This window comes from Aythya marila (genome assembly GCF_965140915.1).
Source record: "Aythya marila genome assembly, chromosome: 11".
In the NCBI taxonomy this organism is placed as follows: domain Eukaryota; kingdom Metazoa; phylum Chordata; class Aves; order Anseriformes; family Anatidae; genus Aythya; species Aythya marila.
In genome coordinates, this window is record NC_139052.1 from 1,452,199 (window position 1) to 1,470,116 (window position 17,918).

The 17,918-nt window shown below is 41.3% G+C and overlaps 1 protein-coding gene across 2 annotated transcripts in view; it reads right to left on the reverse strand.

Moving 5' to 3' along the window:
- Positions 1-16,548, reverse strand: part of FBN1 (fibrillin 1) — a 158,501-nt gene extending 141,953 nt beyond the window's left edge. The window contains exons 1-4 of one of the 2 annotated variants that reach the window (XM_082768900.1): positions 16,545-16,548; positions 15,899-16,222; positions 2,978-3,060; positions 1,949-2,047 (exon numbers count right to left, since the gene is read on the reverse strand). In XM_082768900.1, the coding sequence (XP_082625026.1) occupies positions 1,949-2,047; positions 2,978-3,060; positions 15,899-16,068 (352 nt within the window). In that variant the 5' untranslated portion in view covers positions 16,069-16,222; positions 16,545-16,548. Of the gene's footprint in view, positions 1-1,948; positions 2,048-2,977; positions 3,061-15,898; positions 16,406-16,544 lie in introns of those variants that run through there. The other variant, XM_082768899.1, reaches the window with a different exon arrangement.
- Positions 16,549-17,918: the final 1,370 nt, after the last annotated feature.

A 17,918-nucleotide genomic window follows, 5' to 3' on the forward strand; every position in this document is an offset into this window, starting at 1 on the left:
AAGCAACATCTTAATGTAGGCCTTATAGACCTAGGCAGCAGTATAAGGAAGATGATCTTAGCACTGATTAAAGCATTTCATTGGTAGAACATCTATACTTAGAAGTAATTAACAATTACCGAAATAGCTAACAGGTATAATCTTTAGAAGCTGCTTCATTAAGAACTGTAGTGAAGTCATTTTGGGACCATTTATCTATGCACGCAACTCCAATAAAAGCTAAAACTAAAGAAGTCAATGGTAGAATAAGCCAGAAGAAGAACCACAAGAACAACTTTATCTTTACTCATACTCTATTTTTCTTTTTAAGTCTTGACTCATAAAATACTTCATTGTGACCTAAAACAAAATGAGGTAATACTAAGGCCCACTTATTCCAACCTTTTACAAAGGTGCCAAAACACAAAATAAACATAGTAGAAGGGATATATCTCTTCTGTACTCTGAATGGGACTTGGGAGAAAGTCATGCTTTCCTTTACTAGATTACAGGCCTAAGGATTGTGCACCTGGTAAAACAGTAGCTGCAAACCCAGGCAGGAATGAACAACATAGACGTTTCTTCAGCATTTTGTACTCTTTCTCCTTCCAGTACTCTATGGGAGCTTCACAGCTCCATACCCTCCTCATGCCAGCCTCTTACTAACACACATCACAGGAGCATGAGAAAGGGGTTGAACTATGAACAATATTTACCATTTTAGTACATGCCATTCCATTACATTCCACAATTGTTATAGTTTTTCCACTGTTAACTGCATGAAAAGGATGCTAAAGCCTCAAACTGAAGTGGTCAGTTATATAGGAAAGCTTTTCAACCAGGAAAGCAGAAAAATGGCAAAGTAAAATATGGGGACAAAGCAGACTACACACTGAGTCTGAAAAGATATTCAAAATGAAAAGGATGACAGCTTTTCATAATATTACAGATGTCAGTTGAGTGCATTCCTCACTGACTTTAGTCAATATCTTGTTCAGATACTTATGGACATTTGCACCAAAAAAAATTCCCTCACTTTTCATCCTCAAAACTACCTAGTTTGTACAAAGATCAAAGACTTCTATATCTAACAGATAAACACCATATTTATATGAGAATACAATTGAGATTACAGCTGGCATCTCAGATACAAACTGAGACACTATCCCAACCAAGATCCTACTTCATATCAGATACTCTACCCATGATTAACCATTGAGCTCTTTGTTTCATTGTATTAATTGCATTTAACTTATTTTATTATGGATCTAGGAAACCTTCCTTGAAAAACTGAAATTCAAACACTTCTAGACAAAGTCACCTCTGAAAATTCTCATTTTCAACATATCTGTTTTTTTTGTCAATGAAAAGTTGTTCCACTCAAAAACTTTGCCCAGTTCTGTACCTCCAGCATCTACAAAACCATCACTTCAGTAAGTTCAGCAACATTAGATTCAGAAGATGCATACTGAGCCTGGCAAGGAAATGCTATAATACTCGATTAATTCATTGCAAATTAGTAGGCCTATGTCTGTAAAAGACGGCATAGTGTCTGGCTTAGTAACCCCCAAAATTATAGAAGAATTACAAAGCAAGATAAATTTAGCCAATTGCCAACAGTGACCTCTCTATTATTACAACTTCTAAATGGTGTATCTATGCATATCTAGTGTTGAATAAAGATAAGAGATTTTCCAGAAAGCAAACAAAGACTGGAATTAGTGTTACAAAATGGCAAAAAAATATAACATCTAATAAAACTAATTTGGCAAAGAAGAGCATCTCCAATAGCTAGTTTCCGAGTCATTATTCAGTTTCGTCATAGGAGGCTATACTTTCTTTCCTGTGATCAAGTACATCTGGTAACTCAGAAGTAATTTGTCCTAAATATTGAGCACTGAACTATCTTACATACCTTACTAGTTTCACAGACACAAAACAGTATCAAAGACACAGAAGAAATACTTACTAGATTTTGAACCACAGGAGGGGGCTATCTGACCATTTGGGCACGTGCACATGTTTGGTCTAGAGCAAAATCCATCCCCACAGGAATGTCTGCAAATTGCTATAAACAAAACATATATGCCTTTAAAACATGCTTAAAAAAAGCCCAGACACATTAAAAAAAAAAAAAAAAAAAAAAAAAAAAAAAACTCATAGAAAATATTCATTCAGTTCCATGACACCCAGTTATAAACTCATTAAATTGTGTACAACAGAATCCAAAAGCGTTCCTGCCATTCATCTCCAACTCTAAAACAACTAAAATTTAAACATCCAGTCTCTTATGAAAAAGCCTGGGAACATGCCACAGGCTATGCTAGATATGTAGGGAGATTTCCTTGGAAAAGGAAAACCGTGGTCCATTTTACCAAATGACTCCTGGAGGAAGGATGGCTCTTATGCAGCATTACAATGCTCTCTTTATTGCTGCACCACAGACACAGCAGTGTAATAATTACCATCTGAGAGCACATTGCCTCAGTATCTCTTGAGAGGGTCTTATCAGGCTTATGGAATTATCCCTGGGACAGTGTAATATTACAAGTGATATGTATACAGCAACATGATGTACCTATGTATACACTTACGTTTCTACATATATATTTCAGGGATATGGTCCAAACAAGCAGAGCAAATCTACTTGCTGGCCCAGTGCTGTTGCCTCCTTCCATTTACTTAAATAGATTAACGTATTCCACAGCTACTCACTCCTGAGAGTCCACACACCCCTTGAATCCCTCTACCACAGACTTAAACAGAACATGTGGATGACATTAATCCTTTGTGAAATATTGGTATCACATCACTATATTGTAGCCCACAGAACTCTGTATATTAGTTTAATATATTTGAAATGGTAAAGAAATGATGTGCAGCTGTTATTGAAACCATACAGAAACACATTTCCATTCTAGTATACAATTAAAAAATATCCTGATACACAGGGACAAAGATAAACCCTCAGTCATAACATATAACTAGATTAACTTACGGACTATGCATTGGTTCCCACCAGGTAAAGTTTTCCATCCAGGGCAACAGTAAGCATTGTAACGTGATCCACACACATTTGGTCTGGAAAAAAAAAATATATATATAACTTATTTTTACACAGAAGTATGCTCTGTAGTAGAGTTATAAACATGGAAAAAGTAAATCATTGTAATATACATTTCAATAATTAAAAGCATTGTTTTTAGCAGGACTGTATGCCTTAGATTGTTGTGCTTTTTTTATGTGACACACTGTTACAAATTGAAGATGACATTATAAAGCATGAAATCAAATCAGTAACAACTGAACAACAGGAACAGAATGGACAAAACTTGCCTCCTATCAATCCATATCTGAAAAAGTAACTCAGAGTTTTCTAGCAAAACACCCACTTAAATACAAAATGAGGGATCATAACCATCATCATTAATGAATACAGAGAAATCCAGTGCCTTTTGAACAATAACTTTTAAGCTTATTGTTGTCTTCTCTGCTTTAGTCTAAAGCACTGTCACTGTTTCCTGTTTTATCCCTGAGCAAAACTACATGTCTATGTATGAGTGAGACATGCCAATCATGACATTAGCCAAATGAGCCAAAATATGCAAACGCTTCATTAGCAAAACTGACTTACTGTCAAAAAAAATCAAGGATGTGGGTGTATGTAGACAGATAGTGCCACATGAAATAAAAATGAAGGGCTACTGCAATGAGTATTTCTTGCAGTTCTTAAATTATGGATCCATAGGAATTTTTCTTTCCATCCCATCCCTCTCACCCATATTTCCTTTTTTTAAAAGTATACAAAAAGAGTTTACAACAAAAGCTGAAAGGATGTGGCAGTATTCCTATGATTTCATTGGTAAAAATAGAAAAGTTTAAACTGTTCTATGCCCCTCACTAATAACTTTTTTTTTTAATGTAAGTTGTCCCATTTACTTAATGCATAAAACGCATCCTCGCATGTAAAGCTAGTAAGGCATAGCAACAAAAAATGAAAAAATACGCCTCCTTTTGTTGTATGTCTCAATCTTATCAGATGAAAATTTTACAATATATTACTATTGTGAGCAATTACTCAGTAGATTAATGCAACTAAAGCTATCTATAAACTAGTACTTCCTAGAAACTGCTTTATTAAAATATTATACACAGATTAGAGACAGATTTAAAGTGTTTATTGTTTTAGGAAGGAGTTTTATTATTGTTTTGTCCTTGGTCGTTCAGAAAGTTTTTCATCCCTAGTATTGCAACTGCTAAGTAAACAACAGTTACCTCATATGGTGAGGCAACTTAAGAAAAACAGTCTTAGTGTACACAAACATTTATTTATGCACATTTTCTAAATAACAAGATTTTTATACTGTATTTATTTAGGGATTTGCATTGTTAATATAATTTCAGGTATTCTGATTACAGCAACTTCAGTGACACCTAGTCCTCTCATTAAGTGCTTGGCCAGAAACTACTCAAGTCAAAGCAAACTACCATTATCTTTCACGAGATTTGTATAATAGCTAAGTGGTAACTGAGGCCGTGAGCAACACAACTGGGCATGTTGCAGGGCCCTTTTTCCTTCCTGCACTCTTCTTATTCATATTATTCCAATGTATTCAGTTTTAGTAATGTCAGCTACTTCCCTGCAGGGCTATAACCATGTAACTTTCCTAGAGTTCCCTGTTCATCAATGCCAAATGTTGCTCCATGATCATCTGCCAAGTAAGACTGGCAAGCAGACAAGTGAGATTGCTTTTCACCTTCTCCGGTCAGAAGAAATAATGGAACTTACTAAGACAGACAGAATGGGTTTGTTGCTACCTGTTACAACCACAGGTATAAACCACCCATTTCTGATCCAAGTTGGTAATAATCTATAACCAGCTGACCATAAAATGATACACAGACACTCTGTCAAATTTCTGTCTCAGCAAGCACATGGTTTTGGGGACCATCTGGACCAAGTTAAGAATCAGGAGCAGACATCTGTGCCATGAAGAAACACAACTTTTAAAATCTGTTTCCAAAATGGGGTTCTGGAAAACCTAGATGTGCCAGCAACCGTGAAGTCAGAGACCCTGAGAGCCTTGAGGCTGTCCACATGGTAGACTACACCATATATCCCAAAAGCTCCAACTCTGGGGCAGCCTGCTTAGCTTTCAAAAAAGAAAAAAAAAAAAAAAAAAAAAAAAAGGAAGAAAAAGAGTCATCAAACTGTACTTCCATGGAACAGTTTGAGTCTGACAAGTGCATTTTCCAGTGGAACAGTTTTTCGTCAGAAAGCTGCTGTCTAGCTCATAAAAGAAACCTGTATTAAATTCTAAGCTCTACTGTAGGCTCCTTTGAGAAGGAAAGGGTTGTTCTTTACTTGTGTCTACTTGTAAAATGTCTTCAAAAGGAATTAAGTTTGAAGGTTAAATTCATTGATATTTCTGAGGTGATCAAACACTATAGCAATAAAAGCCTGTAAATAAAGTATTTGAAAGGATAACAATTTACCTCATGTAAAATCATGGACACTACCAATCATATTTCAAAAGGTTCTATCATAGTATTTAATTTAAACAGTTAACCACCACTGGGTTTAATAGAACATATTTTCCTGCTGATATTATAGGCTATGAATAAAAAAGAAGCATTTTATATTGTTATAAAACTGATTTCCTGAACAGCACTACAGAGCTCAGTAATAAAATAAAACCTGATTTGTAATGGTAAAATAGGTAAAAACGCACCCACAGCACTTCCTGTCACTCCCAAGCCAGAAGAGGGATGAGGAGAGCTGAGGGATCCTGAGATCCTCTCAGGACCAAAGGAGGCAGCAGCCCTACACCCACTTCCTAAACCCCAGCCTCGCTCCTCTTGCAGAGTAGAACACATTTCCCATAACACAGCGAGCTCTCAACATGGTGCCCGTCATGGAGACAGGGATGGCAAGGGGGAGCAAATTCACTATGTCTCACTGGGTGTTTATTAAAGCTCATGGGGTCCTGACCATTGTAGAAGTTTTAGGAGACAAGGAGACAAAACACTGAAAAATACAGGTTCAACATGCTCTCAATTTTTTTATTTTTTTTTTTTTTTGGGGGGGGGGTAGGTTGAGGTAGGGAGAGGGAAAGGAGGAAGGCTTTCCCTTTATTTTGGAGTCACTTCTGAAGTTGTAAACCATAAAGGATTTCTGTAATGGTACAGTGCTGAGAGACACTGACTGATCCAGTTTCATCAAAGGTTTCCAAAATAAACAAGATATTATATCTTTGATGACATGCAAGTACAAATTCAGTAGCAAAATGAGTTAAATAATTATCAAAGGGTGTTAGTCATCAACTAGAAAATGACTGCAACAGTGAAAAGAAAAACATTCATCCAGAAATTCCAGTAATTAATGCTTGAGAATGACAGGTTTGGCTGACAGCATCTGCATGCATCAAAGTAGATTTCTTCAGGAACTACTACAGGGAACCTCTACCCCTGTTAAGAAGAAACCACCCAGCACAGGAGCAGCGGGGACACCTCCACCATCACGGCTGTCCTCTGCAAGGCCCCGACAGACACACAGCCAGAGTCCAAGCTGTAGCCTGCCTGGGGCTGTGCTAATGCTGTGCATCCCTCTTCACCCTGCCTGTGACCTCTCGAAGAAATGACAACCCACTCCTGAAGAAAGCATCACCCCCCAGCTGCTCCCACGGCGGAAAGAGTTTCCAGCATTGCTGCGAGCAAGGTTTCAGGCCAAAATTCCGTCAGCAGCACTGCCATGTACTGACCAACGCTGGCGTAACCCAGGCTGAAACAAACCCAAAGCATGGGTCTCAAATTAGGCGGAGAGAGGAGACAGCGTGGGCAGGAGACAGCTGATCTCCAGATACAGCTGAGTTGAGGTGCAGGGACACAGAGGAAGGTTTCTCATCACTCCCTCAGCCCACTTTTCCTCTCCCTGTAGAAACGTGCAGGGATTCTTCACTGCAAGAAAATTCCTAATGAAGGACTTCAGTTAACTCCTTGGCTGCAGCAGCTGGCCTATGTTTAACATAACATAGGGTCACAGTTTTCTGTCATGAGATAGACAATTTAAAGCAATATCATCAGCCATCTGTTATTTTCAAAGGCTTTGCCTACTTTTCTTCTTATGTGGCTACAACTGTACCCAGAACTATTTGCTGATGATTCCCACCTAGAATTTGGGTGGTGTTTCCAAGCTTGGACCAGGAGTTCAAAAGAATGAGAAACAGTACCTGAAGAAATGGTAGTGTAGTCTGAAACACGTGGTCCTCTAAGTCTGGAGATAACCAACATACCAAGAAATAGTAGCTAAGGCTCCAGAATGTGAAAAGGAGTAACTTTCACAAGCTTTTTTCCAGAGAAACCATCAGATCTATACCTTTTGTCATAAAGCAGCTTTCCATACCTCCCTAAACTCCTCAGCACTTCAGAGAAAATGCTGACAGCACAAAATGGCCCCACTCCGTTGACTCCACTGGAGCTAACACAAGACTCAAGAATTTCCATCCTTAGAGATGTCCTTGACTGGACAGAGTTAAGTGTCCAGTCAAGTCCTTAGAGATGTCCTTGACTGGACCCAGCCTAAGTTCACCTGCCCTGAGCAAGGGTTGAACTGCACAATCTTCAGAGGTCCAATCGCACCTAAACAACCTAGAAGCCAGATATTTGGTGCACAAATTAGAAATCTTCTTGCTGCCTGACTGCTAGGAGGAGGAGTCTGGAAGCTACTTATTTCATCTGCCTAAAAGGAAACTCTAGGAAACAATGCAAGACTCAGAGTAAACAAACAAAAAAAAATCATTCCTTTTATCCTACAAAGGATAAGTACACATTTTTAAGCAAAATATGCTTTTTATATAGAAGGGATTGCTTCTGATTGCATTTTTGCCATGCAATAAATGAGGCTGGATGTTTGTGCCACGCAGAGAGCCTAACATGATAACTATTTCTTACTCTGACAGACAGGATACCACTGTCCCAGAATCCTGGCTCAGTTCAACTAAAAAAAATAACATGCTGAGGAGCTCTACGAGTGTCTTTGGCTCTGGCCTATGTGCATGTCAAGAGTTCAGAATGACATGCAAGTTTTCTGCAGCAACACTGAGCGCTTTTCTAACCCTAACTTCCATCACACTGTGACAGCTAAATACAGCATTTTAAAACTGTCACAACCTGACAACAATATTTGACATTAAGTGAATTCTTCTGCACTTGCTCTGAAGATCTGCCTGTGTCTTTTCCAGGGAAAGACCCATCTAACTTGACAGCCAGGCATTGTTCTCAATCATAGCCAGTGACAGACGTGCTTCTGGCACGTACTCCCTCCTTGTTCTGCATGAGAATGTCAGTGGGTCCAGTTTGACACCCAATTCCCATGGCTGCGTAAGACAACAAGTATAAGGCATGAGTACACCACCATAAAAACTATCTGCTGGGCCAGACAAGGATGGCTAGTCAGCAGGAGGGATCCAGCAGGTACTCTACTGTGCTACCCGCCATCCCCACCTTGGAGCACATCCCAGCACTTATGGAGAGTCTCATGAACCCGACAGCTGTATCAGTGCTTGTCAGCAAATATCCTCAGGTGTTAAGCAATGCCTCTAACTTGTCTTTTAAAATGCTCTCCTTTAGGCTACTGGAAGATTTATTTTAGCTAAGACAGAAGTGTTCCTCCTCCTCCCTCCACATCATTCTGTCTCCTACCCTCTGACTCTTTCCTTGCCTGGACAGCAACGCTGTTATTTCAAAAGGTCAGTTAACTGTATGTCTGCTGTCATGCAACAGGAAAACTGATCCCACTGTTATAGCTCACCTTGTCCCTAGCAGTCACTCGTAATTTACTCTGTATACAGGGAAGAGAAAAAGATGAAGCATCAGAGAGAAAAAACAAAGAAGGAGAAAAGAGACAGGAAAAAAAATGTTCCTGAAAGGAAATAAATCTTATTTTGAAACCCCAGCTGAACATCACTGGATACTCTGATGTCCTCCAGCAAAACATGAGAGGGAAGCTTGAAAAAGGGGATGAAAATGATTAAGACTGTAGACAAAAGAACTGTGGCTTTCATTTGGTATTTCTGAGGCTTTAATGGTCATGAATCATTTCACAAAATGAGAAGTAGAAAGGAAAACAACAGATTCTCCAGCAAGTCAACATTCAAAGTATTGTTCCAGATAAAAGCTAGAACTACTTCATACCTCAGTGAAGATATACGTGCATAAAGAGAAGGCATGGGTTTTGATTTAACAGGCTTCGTTTTACCTTCCAATGTACCTTCCAGAGAAGAGCCCAAATATTACAGAACTGTCACAAAACCAGAAAATGATTCTTCTCATGTCTCTATTTACACATCAGCCTTAACATGAATGAGGTTGTTCTGCAGGTCTGAAATCCTAAAAATAATAAAACAACACTGAAATGGGATAGTCAGAATTGATGTGAAAACAATCAAAAGAGATGTCCACAATACAAGACTGAAGAGATACAAACATATTTTCCAGCCCAGTGTGATGGATAATCAGAAACACTCCAGGCCACAATTGTTTCATTTTACAAAAATATTTACTGAGTCTGGGGAGAAAGACCAAAGTGACACACATGCATCTATGTCCTGTTCATCTTTAAGGATCAGGAGGGAGATAAAGAAGAGGAACGAGATGGAAGGTGATCTTACTGCAAGCAAAAAAACTAATGATTAATCGCTTACTATTTCCATACATACACAGGCAAAGATCCCTTGCTCCCAAGCTTTGTTTAAGGAGAGAGGGCCTCCAGTGAGCCATTGTCTACTACACATCTATCAAGAGGAAGTTTTTCTGGTGATCCATGTAGCTAAATCGTGTAGGTCTTGGGTACTACTATTCTAATAGTCAGAGGCTTCAAAGTCAACATTTGCAGGATGGAAGATGAATGACAATAAATAAGACTGTCCTAAGTGAGCAGCACCGCTGAACGACACATTGCAGGAAAGGAAAACAGGCATCCAGGAAAACAGAAGCTGCAATTTTATTCAATAAGAATCACTGTAAACGAAGCAGACAGATAGACTGTTCCTGCCAAACCCTAACCAAGTGATCCTCCCATTGCTCCCAAAGAACTGAGAGAAGCCCTGTGCCTGCTTCAAAGTCTGCATTGTCAAGCCCAGCACAGTCCCAAATGTTCTGTCACTGCAGTACTGTGCAGTTGCATGTAGAGGAGCTTATCCAGGTAACACGGCAAACACACCCAGATCAGACTGAACCTGGCGAACAACTTGCAGAACTGCCACTGAACACAAAATGTATCTTGTGTTGGCTAACAAGAAGTTTAGTTTTGCAAGCCTTAAACTGGCCCTTTACTGAAGAAAGTATTTTCAGGGCCACAGCTTGGCTTCTTTGGTCTCCTCCAAACAATTCTTTTTGGAAACCTGTGCTGCAACCTGAGGATTACTTCTCTGCACTGTGCTGCAATCAGGTGCGCTCTCTGCAGGTGCTCTTCTTCCCCCCAGTCCTTTAAGTATCCGGTTTCTAAAGAGTGAATACCACCTGTCTCCCTCAACATAAGTTCAACAGAACAACTACAAACTGAGAGGCTCCAAAAGCTCCAGACAGATAACACCACACAAAATGTTAGATAATCCCATCTTATAACTGTGGAAGAAAATGATTACCTGGAACATGTGGGAAGAAACTGTGCTATCCACAGCATCTCTTGTTTTCTGAGTAAGAGCTGTAGCATAAATCTCCTTCTAACTGGCCAGCCAGGTAGTCATAGCCACAAACAGCCTTGCACTGGACATCTCCAGAATGGAGAACAGCAATGCACCCTCCTATGATGAGACACAAAGTGGCAAACCCAATGGGAAATTCTTCTCCCCTCTGGACACAAAGTACAAACCGATTACACCCCAGCTGTGACTTACCCTGCAGCACCTGGGTGGTGTATCAGGCCAAGCTGGTATAGCTAAGGACTATGCAGGCCAAAATATCTAAATAAATACATGAATAAATAAAAGAAGGAAAGAAAGGAAAAGAACTATATCCAACTCCCGATTTCCAACATGTCGTCTTGGCAAAGTGGGGCTTGGTGACAGGAAACTTGTTTCATCCGAGCCCCCTAAGCCAATTTTACAACACAAACCATGTTCCAACACAACCATGTTTTATACAGCATGTCAAGAACATTGCTATATCATTTACTGTAGCCTTTTCCACTGTCTGCTCTAGCAGGGACTTGCTATCATCAAATGGGAAATAAATACTGAGTACATCAAAAGTACACTTTTCTGATGACTACTGCCAGACAGCTTTCATTAAAAGTATCAAATGTAAATAAGAATTTACATGTAGTGGTTAAACTAGTATATTTAAAAACAATTAAAACACATCATGGCATTCAGGAAGACATCTATCTATACAACCAGAATTGAAAATCATACATTATTCCTTCTTTAAGCATTAGCCCTTCAGCAAGCATTGATAACAGCTAGTACCACCTGCAGAATAAATTGTGTGCTGGCTTCTTGCTAGTCCTAGTCCATACATCCCACTCCCCAGAGAAAGTCACACCTACATCAAATCACATCATATGGTCCTACTGGGAGACAGGAAACATGTACACGAGACACAATGCCAAGATCTATGAACTCATTTAACTTTTGAATTAGATTTCCATTTATGTACAGGATAATGTAACAATAATGATAAAAAAATAAAATCATGGCCATTGGAAAATAAACCAGAAAGGTGCAGAACCTTACGCTGCGTGTAGCTGCCAAGAAGACCTCCACAGAGGCTTTATGCCGTAAGGTGCCGAAAACTGGAAGGAAGTCTGCCATTCCACCTGGAAGCCAGCTATTACAGTAATTTACATGTATTCTTAATTGCCCTATATTAAAAGTTATTGGCATTGCTTTTATATCTGAAAATTCACAGGGCTGGCAGGTGGCAATCCAAAGGGCTCTGTTTCTAGTGCATTTTTAATTACTTTTTATCCCCAAGTATCCAGGTTCCCTCCTGCTCCCGCATGACACGGACAAGGTGTGGCACCAGCAGCCAGTCAGAGTGGCAAGAAAAAATGTTTGAGGTTTTTCAGTATAAACCAATATTTACCGGTATGGAAAGTCTGCTTTTCTTCAGCAAGCTTTTAGTGGTAAATATTGGTTTAAAACGAAAACCAGAAGCCTTAATTATATAGTTGAATACTGGAATTATATTATAGATTTAGAAGATTTATTTTATTTCAGGGAGCAGTCATGCATAAAAAGGATCAAATCCAACCGAGTTTACTCAAGCAAGCCTATCAGTAAACCTGTGAACTTTGTTTTGTGAGTACAACCAACAGAAATTGTTCCAAAAGCCCAATCCCCTGTTGAATAGCTTTAATCCAAGTGTGTTATGAATCTCACTGAAGCCAACTATTATGTTCTGCAATATTCACTATCATTTCAACTTCATAACAATTAAATTAAATCACTTTTACACATATGTATTTAATGGTGTCTTAATTAGAGTCGTGCCAAAATTTGGATATCTTGAAGAAATTTTAGGTCTCTCAAAATTTCTGCTGAGCTATCTGTTAGACAAATAATTGCTTTCTTTGGTCATTATACAGATAAAAAGGCAGATGAATGTGCTTAAAATATTATTAAGAACTGATTGATCATCATTAAATTTGAGGTCTTTGTCTAGTGTCATCAGAAAAAGGGAAATCCTAATTAATTCTAAGATATTCAAGCACAATATTTCTTGTATGCAGTAAAGCATCAATCAAATCACCAGTAAATTACTTTTGGTTTATATTCAAATGATTGAAATGTATATAAGTGGTTTACTTCAAGAATGTATTGCTTAGAAAGAACTTCCCATTCATGGCCCAGTTTTGTAGTTTTTATCTCTTCAAAAATTGATGCTATATTTTTTGGTGTTTAAGGAATAGGGGGATAACAGTTTGATGCCACATTAATGTTTGTGTTAAAGCCTTGGGGGGTCTGTGGATAAAAATGTCTCAATAAGATGCTTATTATTTTAACTTGCTGAACCACACCAGATTCCAGCAACATTTCTGTGAATGGGGAATATCCAAATGATATATCTAGTTACATGCTGAAATTAATTACTGCCTTCTTTTGATTGCTTTCTGTTCACTTAGAGGCAGCAGGTACCCGCACATAAACACACACTGCCTCAGACCAAATGTACCGGGCACTACAAAGACTTCAGTGCTAATGCCTTCATAGTTGGATCAGTTCTAACTACAGAAGCAGCAAGCTCCAAGCCTTAAAGTGAGTACATAAAAGGCTTTCCCACATAATTCATAATTATTAAAGCTAAAAATACTTATAGAACCATATTATGTGCTCAGACAGCTAACAAGTATAAACAATGAGGCAAAGGTCACAGGGAAGAAAGCAAACATCTCCTGTAATCAACAGCTTGCAGTAAAAAATGTTAAGTGTGAAAAATCACCAGAATCAAATCAGATCTTAGACTTCTTCATTTTTACATAAAAGACCAGTATTCACATACAGGCTTTCCCTGATATATTAAAATGCTAAGACCCTTTCAACAGTAATTACAATCAAGCAAATAAAAAGTCTAAACTTAAAAGAATTTGTCTAAAAATGTAACTCCATGCTCCTACAATCAGGGCAAGAGTTCATTTCAAAAAAAGAAGAAAAAGAAAAGCAGTCTTAGTCAACTACAATAACATCAAAATAAAGTTTCCCAGCATCTGTTATGATTTGCATTACAACTCTCAGATTCCCAAGTGTATTTGTACTGATGAACAAGTTAAAAAAAAATAAAAAAAAAAACTTGTAAAATCATATTTTTAGTGTTTTAGTCCATTCAATAGCAATGAATTTTCCCTGTCTAACATATGTACAGTTCCTGTACATTCAAAATACATTTTCCATCTGGGTTTCCAAAGAATTAGTTCCAACCTTGTCTGATAAAATGACAATTCTTTTTATTCATACTGTACAGTACACTACCACACCTAAGGAAGCACTCGCAATTTCTGAATTGGAAATGTCCTGCAGGGTTCTCCCAACAAAGATAAAGATGACTGGATGTTAACAAAGGGATTTCCATCTCCTCCAAGCAGCTTATGCACTCTACTCTAAGCCTCGAATGAGAGTTACAAAAAAAGTTATCAATCAAACTAATGGTTTGTTTTGTATTTACTGTATCTCAGAACATCTGGCAATCATATTTTATTTAAGAACTTGCCTTCCAAGGGCACTCATTCAGAACTCTAAAATTCCAAATATTTGACCAAGACATAAAATACCTAAAATTGATATTAGCATTAACTGTAGATTTTCAGATCACTAAGTTGATATAGAACTCACAGATAATATACAATAAAAGGATGGGAATGAATCACTGCAAAGTACACAAGCTGAAGGTTTCAGTTAAATATACAAATCAACCCATAAGACTGAATACTTATCCTAACCCATCCTGGACTTCAAAAATTATTAAAATTGAAATACCATCTATGAAGCAGTACTATTACTATCTAAACAGCACAGTCATATTCAACAAAGAAATTTTATCCTCAGCTGCTTGCCTCTAACTCCCACTAAGTCCATCAAGGCAGCACACATGTTCTAGGTGGCATACTTTATCCCATTGATCAGAAAGTGATGCTTTTCAGCCTGATGTTAACTCAGAGTTCTAAAATGAGAAAGTTTTTCAAAACTTCATGAAGAAAAAAAAGGTTCGTTCTAGAAAATACTTTTCCTTATAATTTTTTATTACTTACAATTAGTCCCCAACTAGCACAACCCAACAACCCCAATAGCCCCCGACTTCAAGAACAGCTTTTGTCAAAGAAAAGACCTACTCTGTCCAATTGTTCCTCTGGTGACAAGGTTTGAGGAAATGAAATAAGAGAGTCTGACCCTACAAAATCAGATCCTTGAAAAACAATACTGACAGCTTGCATCCATTTTTGCAGAACAAGGACCCTAAAACTTAAACCTTCTCCAATTAGGCAAATATTAAAAAGGCCAAGATTTCCAATCTGTATATAAATAAAATGTACTACGTAAGTGTGAGGAAGTTAGCAAGAAATTAAAGCATATCCATCAAGGCCTCTAAAAATAAAGCTGTAATAGCTCCTCTTGGGGAAGTCAGGAAAACAGAGAAAAAGTCTTGCATCCCTTACTGAAACGTAACTATCTCTGTGTAATTTTTGCTACATTTGCTCTCTGCCTGATGAGTGAAAAAATCTTGCTATGGGCTGAAACAGGGCACCGGAACCCCTCAGGAAGGAAACCTCCTTTTTCCTTCCAACGTTGCAACCTTTCACCTTTACCGTGAACTATGCTTCCAACTGCGCACACATGCAATGCCTTTCAGCTGTCTTAACAATTATTTTTGCTCAGGAAAGGTGTTCTATTAGGATTTGGAAAGCATTTTGCCGGATCGGATTTGCCCCTCAAAAAAAACACCCTGCTAAGCGTGTGCCATGATGCCCGATCATGAGTTTTCACTCTTGTATGCATTGCTCGCTCGCTCGCTCTAGGTACCGGATAGCTCTGACACAAGCAGCAGTGCCGGGGCCAGGAGCAGCAGCGGAGAAGCAGCACAAGTCCAGAAAGCAGAGGCGCAGCGCACAAGGTTTAGGGGGTGACGAGAGCCGGCAGCAAGCAGCGGGCCTCCCCGCTGCCCTGCTTTCTGCAGAGGGGACGCGCGAGGAATGCAGGAGCCTGCAGCGAGCCTTTATCTGCGCCCTTCCCTCGAGCCACCCGAGCAAAGCCCAGCCGCAGCCCAGCGAAGCCCTCATCCCCCCGCACGAAGCACGGCTCCCCGGTGATGCTGCGGGCAGTGCCCCGGCCCTGTGTTGGGGGCATCCCCGAGCCTCCTGGGGGCCTCCCCTTTCTCCCCTTCTCTCAGCCACCTCCGCGGTGCCCCGGGGGGCCCGGCCCGCACCTACCCTTTGAGCGCGTCGTGCCCGCCGCCGCCCTGCCCTCGCCTCTTGGCCCTGCTGGCCCGCAGCTCCTTGCCGCTCGCCCCCTCGGCGTGCCCGGCGGCGGCGGCGCCCCCCTGGGACGCCCACAGCACGGCAACTCCCAGGGCGATCCCCAGCAGCCGCCCCCGCCACATCGCGTCCCCAGAGCCCTCGGGCTGCGAGCGGCCGTCGCCTCCTCCTCCTCTTCCTCCTCCTCCTTCTCCTCCTCCTTCTCCTTCTTCTCTCCGCCGCCGCCGAAGTCCGCCGATGCCCGCCGCCCTGCCTCCGCAGAAACGTCTGCGAGGCGAGCTGTGAGAGAGAAGGGAGGAAGGGGCGTCAGGGGCAGGGCGAGAGCGGGCACGGCCGCCCCGCGCCCGCCGGCGCTGCTTCCACCTCCCTGCCACCGGGACCCGCTGGGAGCCTCCCCCGGCCGCGACCCCTTTCCTTTTCCCGGCTCCGCCGAGCGGGTACCGGCGGCTGGGAGCGCCGGGGCTCGCCGGCAGCCCGGGGGGGAGCCCCGCGGGCAGGAGCCTCCCGGCCAGCCCGCCCGCCCCGCTCGGCGCCCGCACCCGCTGGAGCCGCCGCCGGCCGCCGTTCCCGCTGCTGTTCCAGCTGCGGCCGCTGCACCCACCGCGGTTCCAGCTGCGGCTCCAGCTGCCCCCTCCCTCCTCCTCCTCGTCCTCCTCCTCCTTTTTCCCCTCCTCTCACTCCCCCCCCCCCTCCCCGTCCTCTTCAAGGACCGCCCGCGCACCGCTTTCTCGCGAGAGAGGTGACAGAAAATGTTCCCCCCCCCACCCCCAAAACGCCACCCCGGGGGGCTCCGGGGCTGGGGCCGGAGGTGCCTCCCCTTCCCCGAGGTGGGAGTGATTCGGGCAGGGCACCTGCGGCCAGCCGCCCCGCTACCCCTGGGCCGGGGGCTCTGCCCGGACCCCCCAGACCTCCGGTGCCTGCCCGGGCTCCCGGGGAGCCCCCGGGCTTGGAGCAGGGGGCAGCAGCTCAGGGTGTACCCCCAAAGCGCAGGGACAGGGACGGAGTCCTCCATCTGAACCTATGTAGGCGTCAGAGAGCTACAGCATAGCTGCGGCGACTTAGCGGCTTTAAAAAAGTAATGCAGAACATCTCGGTTTCCCTTATAAGGAAAAATTGCAGCGATGCTAGCTTCACCTTAAAGGCTGCTGCAGGAGGAATAATATGCTTTCTAGCAATTAGCAGGGCAGCGACTGCTGCAGGGATTCAAAAACCCTAGGGCAAGACCTGAGCCTGGAAGCAGTGACAGACCAAACTTGCAACGCCTGCAGTGGTGGGCTAAGAAAGAGGCCTCATTTAAAGGGGAGAATTCAGTTATTAACTGGAAGCCCTTAATTTCATAGTTCCATTATTGCTTTATCCCACTCTAGGAAGCAGCATAAGCATAGATTTGATAGATTATTTTTTGTTAGCCCCTATCACAAGGAAACTGATTTTGGAGTAAAAGAGGCATAGTGAATATTTTGTGAATAATTGCTGCTTTGTGTCTTATAATTCTGAATTTCTCTCTCTCTCTTTTTTTTTTTTTTTTTTTTTTTTTTTTTTTTTTATCTCTGGGAACTCTTTGTCATTGACAAGAAATTGTAAATCCTGTGTGGAGTGGAGTGGAAGTTATGCACTCCACCCCTTGCAAGGGAAATTCAGTCACTAGGATAACAGCTCATCCTTCATTACAGAAAAACAAAAACAGTAAATGGGGATACTTCTAGAATCAACACAAATAAGTCCAAACTGTTAGCGGAAATCCAGTGGAACGACAAGATCTACACCAAGGAATACCCAGTTGAAACTAAAATACCTGCTAGATAGTAGGGGTACAAGGAAGCTCCAGGAATCAACTTCCAGATTTCAGCAGGAGGTGCTTTTCTGCTTTCAAAACTACAAAAGTACACAAAATTCATGATAACATAGCTAATAACTTGCCTGTTGCTAACATCATCTTCTAGACCAAAACTTACTTAAGTCAATGAAAAACTCT